General features: G+C 37.7%; 1 protein-coding gene and 1 non-coding gene across 4 annotated transcripts in view; one reads left to right on the top strand and one right to left on the bottom strand.

The window, feature by feature from the left end:
* LRP6 (LDL receptor related protein 6) overlaps positions 1-12,967 on the top strand; it is a 126,059-nt gene extending 113,092 nt beyond the window's left edge. For 2 of the 3 annotated variants that reach the window (XM_074357947.1, XM_074357946.1), the window contains 4 exons: positions 1,354-1,584; positions 2,875-3,011; positions 3,669-3,766; positions 7,627-12,967. In XM_074357947.1, the coding sequence (XP_074214048.1) occupies positions 1,354-1,584; positions 2,875-3,011; positions 3,669-3,766; positions 7,627-7,921 (761 nt within the window). In that variant the 3' untranslated portion in view covers positions 7,922-12,967. The remainder of the gene's footprint in view (positions 1-1,353; positions 1,585-2,874; positions 3,012-3,668; positions 3,767-7,626) is intronic. The other variant, XM_074357948.1, reaches the window with a different exon arrangement.
* On the bottom strand, positions 4,184-4,261 carry TRNAS-ACU (transfer RNA serine (anticodon ACU)). The gene is given in 2 exon segments: positions 4,184-4,219; positions 4,224-4,261. It is a non-coding gene; the product is annotated as a tRNA-Ser (tRNA).
* Positions 12,968-13,237: the final 270 nt, after the last annotated feature.

The raw sequence follows: 13,237 nt of genomic DNA, 5'->3' as shown, positions 1-13,237 counted from the left end.
TAAAGCCAGGAGAGTGGTATCCTGGAAGGATCAGACATGTGTGAGAAGGAAACAGGAGCCAGTGGTATTGAATGTTTAGAGATGTCAGCGAGATGAAGAGTTTATTGACTGTGGCAAATAAGAGAGCTTTGACCTTTGCCAGCCTAGTTTCTGTGTGGTGGTGAGGACAGACGCCTGATTTCAGTGAGTTAAGATGTGACCCAGAAACTAAGAATTGGAGATAGTGAGTTTCAGCTAGTCTTTCTTGAAGGTTGATGTTAGAAAGGAATGCCAAAGCACTGAAAAAAAAAAAACAAACGAGAAAGATGGGCTGGTTGCTCACGAGAACTATGGAGAGTCTGTGCCTCAAAGTCCGCAGGTGATAATATGTAACTGGCAGCCCCTACATATTAGGTAACTTAGTGATGGCTCTCATTTCTTTCATTTAATCAGAGAGTGAGTTTAGCTATGTGGATAGGAGATTTTAAGGAAAGGTGAACCGGAAGAAAGATTTTTATAGGACCTGTAATTGTGAGGTGATCTGACTATTCAGAATGGAAGAATTTTCCTTCTAAGTAGAAGAGTAATGCTCTACGTTTGATGAGCCCTTTTGCTATTTCCCTCTACCTGTAATACTGACGTCCTCTGCTAATAGAGCCTTGGATAGCTCGGGGACCCCAGGAAGGCAGGTGCCACGGGCATCTCACGTTCCGGCTTTTCTTTATGGGTCCCCAGGTCCTCAGGTCCTCAGATATCAGAGACTTTATGTTTCTTGCCCTCGAGCAACTAGACTCACCCTGAAGGCAGCAGCATATTGGGCCTGAGAGCAAATGCTCATCTGTAGCCTCCTGTTTGTTTTCATGCCAGGCCTAAATGTCACTTTTCAAACCTGAAACCAAGCTCAGGGCTGCTTTTGGCTTCTTTACCATTCCAGGTAAAACACTTGATGACTTTTCCAGGTTTGTCCCTTCTGACCCTAAAATTTTCTCTGAAATTCCAAAATAACCTTAATGACTTTTATGATGTACAGAAAGAAGTAGGATAGATTTTTATCTATATATGTATTTTTTAAACTTCTTAATGGTGTTTGAATCTATAATTCACTTAACATCTCTGTTATCAGTTTGCAGTTATGCTTTCCAGTGTCCTTGAACGAAGGCTGTCATCATTTAGGGGTAATTCGTTTTGACTCCTAATGATGACGCTTATCTGAGTATCCATGGGGGCATAGTGTATATGTATTCATAAAAAAGAAAAATGTTTAAAAGTTGTCTTCATTAGCCTCACATTTCTGCTTGCAAACCTCTTTTCAATTACTTTTTTGAACCCACGGTTGTTTTTCCATCATATAACTGTACTGCATTCCCATTTTAGATCCAACTGAGGAGCCAGCACCACAGGCCACCAATACAGTTGGTTCAGTTATTGGAGTTATTGTCACCATTTTTGTGTCTGGAACCATATACTTTATCTGCCAGAGGATGTTGTGTCCACGTATGAAGGGAGATGGGGAAACCATGACTAATGACTATGTAGTTCATGGACCAGCTTCTGTGCCCCTTGGTTATGTGCCACACCCAAGTTCTTTGTCAGGATCTCTTCCAGGTGAGCTGAGACTGATCCACTGAGAATCAAGTCTTGGGTCCTGGCAAGATTGCCAAGTTTTGTTACAGAAACAGGATACTACCTGGACTGTATTTCAAACTAGACTATTTTGTGTTTAAACAGTTGTAAGGACAAATGTTCTCTTTTACTTTTAGAACCTTCTCTTTACACAAAAGACCTTAGGTTTGGTTTGGTAGAAATTGCCCAAGAATATATAGCAAATACATGTACATGTAAGTGTTTATATATACACTCCATTTACTGCATATACTGCGTTTCTGGATGTGCTCTGCTGGAAGTGAATCAGCTGGTTATTTGGTGAAGAGTCATAAACTACAGTTCTTTAAGTTCAGTACCAGGAGACCGCAGTACTACTGAGCCCAGGAATTAAAGGAGGCCAAAAAATAGGTGAAGATTCCTTTTCATCAGCAATTTAGAAATAACCTGAGTGGTTGCAGGGAGGGGTACACGTGTCATCTTACGTGTTCTCCTGACTTGAGTGATCACAGCGAGGGTAGGGTTTGTCAGCATAGCCAAGTAGCCAGAAGTTCTGCACTTGGGTAGACCAAATTGCTCTTGGGAAGTACAGCTTTCTCTTCAGTACTTTTTGGTGCCCTTAGTGAAAAGAAGCCTTTCTTGTAATGAATATGGAGAAGGAGACACCAAGCAAAAGCCCTGTGAGGATAAGAACTCATTCTAGATGTTAACTCTAAGGAAACAGATACGATTTTCAAACTGTTAATGATTCCTTGTTGCCATACCTACTTTAAGTTAGTGGAATTGGGGACGTCACGTGGGAAAAATAGAGTTTTTTCTTTGGCACTGTGGTTGTGATTCCAACAACATTTGCATGCAGTAGATAAAGAAATAATATTTCATGCGTTGTATTTATGCCCTAAAAATGAGTTTAGTTTTCTTTTGAGATCTGTTACTTAGTCTGTCCTGCTTTGCAGCGTCCCCTCTGCACAGTTCCTTCTTTCTCAGATCTCTAAGAGATTGAAAATCTCTCATTTTGAAGAGCTTTTCTTCCATTCTGGGGAAGAGGAAGGGCTGGGAGCTATTCTTGGCCTTGCTCTAGGCCAGCTCTCAGTGGAAGTGTTCACTTCTAGAGAACATTCATTTCCCTACTCCGTTAAGTGTTTTCAATTATTATTGGGAAAAGAGGGTGTAAATTGTTTTCAAATCAAACAGTTTGACTATTGGTATTTGTAATTCCATTATTGAATAAAATTATTTCATGCATTTTTATAGATCTTACTCATCTTCAGTATTTATCCTCCTTCATTTTAGGAATGTCTCGAGGTAAATCAATGATCAGCTCCCTCAGTATCATGGGGGGAAGCAGTGGACCCCCTTATGACCGAGCTCATGTCACAGGAGCGTCATCAAGTAGTTCTTCAAGCACCAAAGGCACTTACTTCCCTGCAGTAAGCAGTCTGTTTTCCTTTGTTCGCTTTGAATGCTAAGATAAATAGGGACGTAAATTTTTAACTCATTTAAATGTGGATACTCAGTGATAGCAGTATAAAATGTTTTTTAGTATAGAATTTAGGCATATAAGGCTCAAAGGATATACCACCACCACGTGAGCACTTTGAAATCTTTCTTTAAGTTTACTCTGTAGCCACCAGCATATTTGAAAGCACTGGACATTGATTTCCTATTCCAAGGAAAAGCAGAACTGTTGAATAGTACCTCCTGAGAGGCTAAGGGTCTCCATTCAGTGACCTCTGGGAAGGGGAAGCACAGCTGGTATTTCTCCTAAGTTGGTAATTTTTCTCTAAACATTTATAATTTTTAAAAAATGAGAACCCAGTTGTGCTACACTTAAACTACTGATTGTAGGTTATGGATCTCCTTCTCATCGCCTTGTGGTCTTTAGCTGTAATGAAATTGTGTCTTGAGAAGTGAAGAGCCACAGTCTTAAGGTACTATTTTAGGTCAATTCTTTGAAAAAGAAGGATTGTGCTACTAGTGTAATGGAAAGGAATATGAACAGAGATGAAGGAAGAGTTGAAAGAAAGTCTAATAGCCTCTGAGATAGGCTATTCTTATTTCAGTAATGTGGTTATTTTTCCATTTAGATTTTGAACCCTCCGCCATCCCCAGCAACAGAGCGATCACATTACACTATGGAATTTGGTTATTCTTCAAACAGCCCTTCCACTCATAGGTCCTACAGGTAATACACGCCCTCCTCTAAGATAAGTCAGTGTTTATCAGAAGGGAGTATTCTAGTTGTCAGTTCGCTGTAGCCCTGGATGAGTAGGTGATGGTCACCAAGAGAGAAGAGGCATGGTGAAGAATGCTGGTATAGCCCCTACCACACATCCTTTCCTTTCAGGACATCCTGCTTTTTTTTTTTAATTGAAGTATAGTTGATGTACAATATTATGTGTTTCAGGTGTACAGTATAGTGATTCACAATTTTTAGAAGTTACACTACATTTGTAGTTATTAAAAAATATTGGTTATGTTCCCTCTGCTGTACAATTTATCTTTGTAGCTTATTTATATTTTATTTTTTTAATTTAAAAAGTTTTTATTTTAGGAGGAGGTAATTAGGTTTGTTTTTTAATTTTGTTTTGTTTTTTTTTAGTGGAGGTACTGGGGATTGAACCCAGGACCTCATGCTTGCTAAGTAAGCATGTGCTCTACCACTGAGCTATACCCTTCCCACTGCTTATTTATTTTATACATAGTAGTCTGTACCTCTTAATCCCCTGCCCCCATATTACCCCTCCCTCTTTCCCTCTCCCCACTGGTAACCACTAGTTTGTTCTCTGTGTCTGATCTTTTTTGTTATACTCACTAGTTTGTTGTATTTTTAAGATTTCACATATAAGTGATAGCAAACAGTATTTGTCTTTCTGTCTGACTTAATTCCCTTTGCTTAATACCCTCCAGGTACAGCCATGTTGTTGCAAATGCAAAATTTTGTTCTTTTTATGGCTGAGTAGTATTCCATTGTATACATATACCACATCTTTATCCAGTCATCTGTTTATGGACATTTAGGTTACTTCCCTGTTTTGGCAATTGTACATAGTGCTGCTATGAACACTGGGGTGCGTGTATCTTTTCAAATTAGTGTTGTGGGTTTTTTAGGATGTACATGCAAGAGTGGAATTGCTGAGTCATATGGTAGTTCTGTGTTTTTTTTTGTTTTTTTGAGGAACATCCATATGTTTTCCACAGTGGCTGCATCAGTCTGCATCCCCACTAACAGTGTACAAGGGTCCCCTTTTTTCTACATCCTGCCAACATTTGTTATTTGTGTTCTTTTTGTTTGTTTGTTTTAGGGGGGAAGTAATTTGGTTTATTTATTTATTTAGTGGAGGTACTGGGGATTGAACCCAGGACCTCGTACATGCTAAACAGGCACTCTGCCACTGAGCTGTACTCTCCCCGCCTGTATTCTTTTTGATGATAGTCATTCTGACAGGTGTGAGGTGGTATCTCACTGCGGTTTTAATTTCCATTTCACTGATGACCAGTGATGTTGAGCATCTTTTCATGTACCTGTTGGCCATCTGCATTTCCTCTTGGCAAAAATGTCTATTTAGGTCTTCAGGGCATTATACATTTTTTAAAGAGAGTCACAAATGCTGTCTTTTATTAGAGTATTAAGGCAGAGTTCCCAGGCTTTAGCAGTATTCTAAGGAATAGTTACCCCCAAAGTGACTGATTTCAAAAATAGGTTATTGCTTAGGCTAGATTTGATTGACAGTCTGCAGTGGAATGTTGGGATAAGACTGTGGTCCAGAGAGTTATGAGAGCTCTGAAACAGCAGGGGTGTCGAGGACACAGAATTGGAGAAAAATTGAGAGAAGCGTAAGTTCAGCTCTTGCTTACATATGTTATCCTGATCCAGAATAAAAGATTTCTCATGTAGTTGCATAGAATATATCATGACCCACTAAAATAACTGAAATGTATTTGTAAGCCAAAAAGGGAAATTTTGCCCTCATGCTGATTCATTAGTCTGTAGAGCATAGGTTAAGTGCTAATGTGTCGTCCTTACTCTTTTGTCTGACTTGAAAGGCCAGCAGAAAGTCAAAAACTTATATTCTCTCTCCAAACACACTAACGTCCAGTGTTTATTGACATCTCTCACATGCCTGTTACCTTCTCGATAAGGTGTTTCCTAGAATTCTAGTCACATTGCCCTGATGTAACCTTATGGATGTGTAGAAATCAAGTGGAAACTGTTATAGTATCTAATTCAGAATTCTCATTTCAGTTTATGGATAAGACTATTTGAGATAAGTTTGACTCTGAACTGATTGTTTTTTGTTGTTGTTTAGCTTTTTTTCTTTTTGTGGGGGGAGGGTAACTAGGTTGATTGATTTTTTTTTTAATGGAGGTACTGGGGATTGAACCCAGGACCTCATGCTTGCTAATTAAGCATGTGCTCTACCACTTGAGCTATAGCCTCTCCCCGAACTGATTGTTTTTAAGTTTTATTGTAAATGTTGCTTTTCTTGCCACAAGTTTGTTCTAAAAAGGCAAAATAGAAAGGCAGAAACCTGAAAACCAAAGGGAAAGACCTAAATTTTTATTTTAAAAAATTAATTTCTTTAAATTGAATGAAACACTATTGTATCCAAAACAATTCTTATTTAGATTTTTGTCTCAAGTTTGTGGAACTTTAAAGAATTTTGTTAATTCTGTTTCCTTTCTTTCTCTCCTGTGTTTTTTCCCCCCCATGAAAATGGAGTGTTGAGCCTTTCAAATGTTGAGCCAAGAAATTTCATCAAAGCTCACCACCTGATAGGACAGAAAGATAAGACCTAAAAAATACTATGACATCATGTCAGCCTTGGTAGTAAAAATGCTTAAGAACCTGCTTGGCAGGTCATGTAACTCTTGCTTTTTTGCTCTCACCTAGAACCTGCCTCAAATGGCTTGTGTCCTCATGTATTATCTGGCGCTCTGTATCACTAGCTGTTTTATGAATTATAACTTCAGTTTTACATTTGCTCTTGCCCCTCTCTTGCAGTCATTTTGTTTGATGAGAAAGCATCTAAATAAATCTTGATTGGGATAAATATGAAATATGATCAGTGCTACCCTACTTAGAATATAAACGATATAAAGAGTTATAGATAGAAGTAGAAATGATAGAAAAGCCAGCACTTTGGGTCAGCTCTTATTTTCAGTAGTACATTTCTCTATTTTCAGTGCCTTTTTCTTTAGTTAGCCATGCTACAAACTTGACTTAAAAGCTATGGATTACTTGAAAAGGTAGATTAAAAAGTATAAGAAGTAAATTAAGTCTCTGAAATACATATTACAAAATTCACTGGTCCTATGTGGATATCTAGGATTTACCATTTTGATGTTCAGTTAAAGCTACTCTTATGACAACATACTTGTCATGCAGGGAATCAAAACTCCTTCCCCCAAACCACAGCAGTTGTCCTTTGCTGGTAGTAACCCAATGGGGTGGATCTAGGCTGCCCATCAGAATTCAGCCTGGCTTATACAGTATTTGAGTTCTCAAGAGCGAATGAAGTCTTAATTAAATTATTCATCAGGTAAATTATAAAGTGTTTAAGGAACATTGCGGGAATGCTGACATGTTTGAGTAGTGTAACATAGGGACAGACCCGTTCTTGTCGCAGGTCATGGAAAGGCAGAAATTGGTGAGGTCCACTGTAGAGACTGAATGCAAAATGTACAACTGAGAGATTTTCCAAAGATGACCGTTAAGTACAACCTTGAATAGTTCTTTTTTATTCTATGATACAGTGTAACTTAAAGGTATAAGCGCACATCCAGAGGCTACAGTTTCACTTGCATTCCCATTCTATCCATTTTTAATTGCCTCTAAGCACATTTCATTTATAAATATAAAATAGATGCTATCTTTCTCCTCTAACCTGCCATTGAACGTTGAGTGTTGGTTGGGGTAAATTTAAATTGTAGTAGCTTGTTGCCTTTACAGTGAAGTTTGTTTCAGTAGCTCTGTTTTCTGATAGAGCAAACCACTTCTGTAAATAACTCTGCTTCTCTTGATTTTCTCTCCCCCTGTACCAGCTACAGGCCATACAGTTACCGGCACTTTGCACCCCCCACCACCCCCTGCAGCACAGATGTTTGTGACAGTGACTATGCTCCCAGCCGGAGAATGACCTCAGTGGCGACAGCCAAGGGCTACACTAGTGACTTGAACTATGACTCAGAGCCTGTGCCCCCACCTCCCACGCCCCGGAGCCAATACCTGTCCGCAGAAGAGAACTATGAAAGCTGCCCGCCTTCTCCGTACACAGAGAGGAGCTACTCGCATCACCTTTACCCACCACCACCCTCTCCCTGTACAGACTCCTCCTGAGGAGGGGCCCTCCTCCTCTGACTGCCTCCCACACAAAAGTGTAAATACAAATTCGGTTGAGATCTGGAGGGGGGGAGGGAGCTACTAGAGAAGGATGAGGCAGACTGTGTACAGTTAGAAACTATAAATGGGGTCGGGAGTACTGGAGATATTTGTACAGAAGGAAAAGATATTTATATATTTTCTTAAAACAGCAGATCTGCTGCTTGTGCCATAAAAATTTGTATAAAAAATAAATTTGTACTAAAAGTTTTATTTTTGCAAACTAAATACACAGAGCATGCCTTAAACCCAGTGAAGTAACTGAGTACAAAGGAAACAGGACTAACAAAGGCATCACTGACCAGGAATATCTGGGCTTTATTGATACCAAAAAAAAAAAAAAAAGAAAAGAAGAAATTAAAGTCCATCTCAGAGCAGCAAACCATAGACACTTGGAAGTAGCCAAATGGCCTTCATGTTAACCAACAGTTGAAGGGTAACAAGTTTAAGGAATGAAAGACAAAAAAGAGAGAGAATTAATAACTAACTTTGGAAAAAGGGCTTTGTTTTCTCTAGGAATCCAACAATTTTAGCAAGGAAAATAAATATTTATAAAAATCCGTTTGGGGTGCTGCTGCTGTAGGAGGGACCAGCCGTCAGGTAAGATGCTGTGGGGCCGATTGTTGTGCAAGTCTTCTGTCCCTACCTTAAAGCCCACCCCTCTGTCAGACAGTAATGTTTCTCTAGGCGTTTTCACCTTGCTTCCTCCCCAGCCGCTTTGTAGGCTATTTTGCCAAGGTATCGTAATTTATTCCGTTTTTTATCGAGGATTGATTAAATGGAATTTTCTAAATTAAGGTTTCATTTTAATATTTCTACTAGCTCCATCCCCCAGTCAGCTTAGCTCTTCATTCAGACTGCTGTGTTTGCATAGTGATCAAAAGTTAGACATTTTATTGCTCCTCTTCCAAGATTGTTTTAATGCTCATTAAAATGTCTTTTTTACAACACATATAGACAATGTTTAAGAATAACAAATTTAACCATTATGTTTTTGTTGTAAATTAATCATATATCCTTGCGGTACTTTAAACATATAATATCACAATATGAAATCATTTTTATATATATTTTTCCTAGTAAGACATTTAAATATGTTCCAATGAGGGACAATCTATTTAAAAAGAGAATTTTTTGTTATCATTAGGTTTTCCCTTTATTAACTGTTGGTGACATTTTCATGTTCTCTAGGCCCATTTTTCTCAGAATGATGTCTACATACATACCTCTTCTAATGTGTGACGTGAGTTTAATAATATCTTTGTTACCTAATGTGAATGTTAGATTGTTTTCAAATTATCCAGAAATTATTCTTATAATCACTTTATATATTTTTATGTGTGTTCTCTCTTATTCCATCATGGATTAAGATGATTTAACAGATCTAACAATATGGATTACATGAGAAGGCAAACTGTTAACTGCTCAGCTGTCAGAACGTGGGTGGAGGGAAGAATGGAAAGCTCTTACGTAGGCGGTGCCAAGGCGGCTGTGTCTTCCGCTATCAGGGCTGACCTGTGGGGTGATTCTAGCGCTGCTCTGCCACCTCACCAAAAGGTGGCTTCCTGCTTTTTACACGTTTCCAGCATTTCTCTGCTAATAATTGAATGTTTTTAAACTGATGTATTTTTACTTTAACAGGTGTTGATCAGTGAGTTGCTGAGGGATTTTTTTTTTTTTTTTTTTTTTTTTTTCTGTTTTACTGAGGCCTCTTTGGACTTCAGGGCCCGAGAGAAAACAGTGAAGAAAGGGTTGAGAATTTTGGTAGCGGTGAAATTAACTTTCTCAGCAATTAAAAAATACCGAAGTAATCTTTCTAAAGAGAAAAAATACGGTTTCAAAATAATGCTTAGATTATTGGGAATACCTTACGTGAATCAGGTGCACTTGATTTTGTGTATAAATAAATGATAATCCATCAGTGTCTTGCATTTCAGTCAGACGAGCATTAACTCTTCCTGTTGATGGAACAAAGTGCCCAGCGTCTAACAAAACAGACTTGGAAGTTGCATTCTGTGACACACAGGGGCACTTGATGCTCAGATGAAGATGGAAAGGTTAGCAATAACTGGGTATCAATTAGAATTTGAGAATTCTATATGTTTACATTTTTTAATGTGCATCTTTATCTGGTGGGCTTCCCATGTGGAAACTTGCACTATAATGAACTAAGAAGAATGCTGCCTTGTTGTGTCTCAGTTCAAGTGCGTGTGCTGCGATGGCAATGGCCTCTTCTTGCAAAATACTAATTTGTGTGCCAATTTGTTTGAAATTATTTGAAGGCAGTTCAGCTTAATCTCAGAGTTCTCTTTCTATGTATTTTAGATGGATTCTTACATTTAAGGGAATACCTTTCAATGAGAGAATTGTCAAAATTCAGGAAAGACTTATTGGCCCTCAGGTTATATGGACAGTTAAGCTTAAAAGTACACTATCTTGATTGTTAAACACATGATCCTTAATTGGAAAAATTGAGGATAAAAAATTAACATGAGAGCACAAATCAGGGGAAGAAGGAAAATTGTTCTGAATTTGGAGTATTGCTAGATTCATTATTATGAGGGGCGATGAATAAAATTTCATTATATTCCTTAAATACAAAAGTATTTGTTTCGATTGTTATGTCTTGAAGTATGCTCGCTCACTTACTAAAGCTATTGAGATTATCTGAGAATTGAACTTCAGCATAGCATACTTTCTGTGCACTATAGTAAGCTGTTCTGCATTGAAGTGGTCTTTTATAATTCTGAACTTTTATAACTTTGAACCTGGCTCCTGCAGGGACCTGGTTTTCTGAATAGAGGTTCAAGAGATTTTGCTGCTTATATCAGATAATGGCATATTTAACAGTAAAAAGACAGCTAAGGCATAGAATTTTCTCAATGTTAATTTTTCTTTCATGGTGTTTTATTATGCCTCTGACACTTACTGCAGCTCTTTAACTAGCATATCATGAGATGTTATATGTTTGGCAGAAAATAACCAGTCAATTATTTTAATTTTCATATAAAAATACTTTGTGATACACCACCAAGAGATATCTCACCCTTTAAATTTGAGAATAACTATTCTAAAGGGATGATATGTATTTAGAAATGAAGACAATATTTTCATCTAATATAGGCCAATAATTGGGGTAAGGGGGCTTTGAGCAGTAAAAAGATGATTGAGGATTGTATTTGTTCATCATTTAAAAATACTCCAAAGCCAATAATTTGTATAAAGCCAACTCATTTGATATTAACATATAAAAATGGCCACCATCTGTATTAGGTAGCAGTTAGTTTTGGGGGAAATTTGTTTTGCTGTCAGGCTCATTAATGAGGAATGCTGCAAGCAGGGTTAGTACTTAGCACTGTGACTTACCTAGTCTGTTAATGAACTATGTATATTTATGTAATCTGATAGCAATAGTCGTAGTATAGGGACTATTTCTGGTACCAGAAAGGCTTGCCTTAGGCAAGCCTGACTCCATGACAGACGTGCTGCTGCTTTTCCCTGTCAAGTCCTGGGCCTACATTCTTAAAAGTGTAGTTTTTAAAATTGCTTTATCTCTTGCAGGGGAAAACCTGCCACCTCATCGATTTGCATGCCGTAAAAGCAGTCTTTCCTAACAAGATTCGGAAACAAAAATCTTGGGCTTTTCACACCCCCCAAATACGTGATGCTTTTAATAAATGCAGTACTTCAGTCTGAGGAATGACATGAATAGTATGTCTGGAGCGTGGGTATGAGTATGTGATCATCAGGTGGCCGATAAATGTTTGGGCATCCGTAAATGAGGCTGTACACGGAGTGTAGACACGGACTGAGCCTTAAAGAAGTTCATGGTCGAGTGTTGTTTAAAATATGTTCTCAGAATTCTTAAACTGAAGAGATTTAATTCTGTTTGGTAGTCCTTTCCTTACCCCAAGCCTAAAACGAACCAAGAGAAATAACAGAACTGGTTTCTGACTTCTGGGATTGCATCACTTTACAATAGGCTCAAAATTTAGCTTTTGAAATTCTCAAAGTTTTAATGGACTTTGGGTCCTAAAGCATAACATTTTACATTTATAATTTTCAAAGATCTTAAAATTGTGAATCTGTGTACTCAGGATATTTCTCTTTGACTGGATTCTACCTCTTGTTAAATTAAACCTGTACTTGAGTGGTGAGGGAGGTAGATTCTTAGGTTAATCTTGATTTAGAATTAAATTAGTGACCTCATCCTTCTTCAGTCCAGGTAAACTTTACTGGGTTTTTTTTCCCCCATAAGGCATTCTTAAATCATTTTTAAGTTTATTGCTGAAAAATCATCATGACTTTACAGATAGAATTATAAACTAAGTGGTATCTTGTACTCTGAAATGGAATATAGACCTAACAAAAACTAATGTTTAGATTTCCCACCATTACTTAGGGTTTTCCCAAAAGTTAACACCAAAGAATTAGACAATGTGCTTTTGCTTAACTGTCCATTTCTCTCTCTTTTTAATCAATTACAAACAGGGCAGGACTCTAGAGAGAGAGAGAGATATCAATGCCTAAATATGAATATTAAAAGGAAAATAAAGCAAAGAAAGTCTGATTAATATTACATGAAATTAAGTATCTGGGGTTAGTTAAGGACATTTTAAAAAAAGAGTGAAGAGGATATCAGGAAGCTTAAGCTGGACTGGCCTTATTTGCAAGTGAAGGATCTGGTGCTGCTTTCAGATGTTTTATCCTCTGTGTTTTTAAATTTTTTCTTAAGCTTTAATCTTCGTCATTGTCTTAAAGTCAGCTGGTGTTTCTTGTTCGTGGACTTTGGTACGATGGTGCTTTGCAAGGATGTATTTATATTTTAATGACCAACATTTGGTCAGCCCTTGTCCACTATTCACTTCCCCCTTTTTGTAAAATAAGTGCTTTAATTGTAAACTGTATAAAAATACCTTGTATAAATCACCCTTTTGATTATTACAATAAGTTGAGTTGTAACAAATGAAATGTTGATTTTTATAATAAAACAGTGGAAAATAAGTGTCATTTTTTTTCAGCAAGAAATTAAAACAGTTGATTGTGCTTTGCTGTCATATGCGACATATGTGTGTTTCAGACACAACAAAACCCACCTTTATTGTTTGCATTTCAAATAAAATACAACTTTGGAAGAGAGGGTTGAGAAAGGCTGTTGCTTAGTGCAGTGCTGATAATGCCTGTGATTAGGAACAGAATAAGAGTTGTTATCAAACCAAACTTGGGTCTGCTTACCTGCTGCACAGCAAAGCCACTCTGCTGACACAGGGTTGT

This window comes from Camelus bactrianus, chromosome 34 (assembly GCF_048773025.1).
Source record: "Camelus bactrianus isolate YW-2024 breed Bactrian camel chromosome 34, ASM4877302v1, whole genome shotgun sequence".
Lineage (NCBI taxonomy): Eukaryota > Metazoa > Chordata > Mammalia > Artiodactyla > Camelidae > Camelus > Camelus bactrianus.
This window is presented reverse-complemented; position numbering and strand designations above follow the sequence as displayed.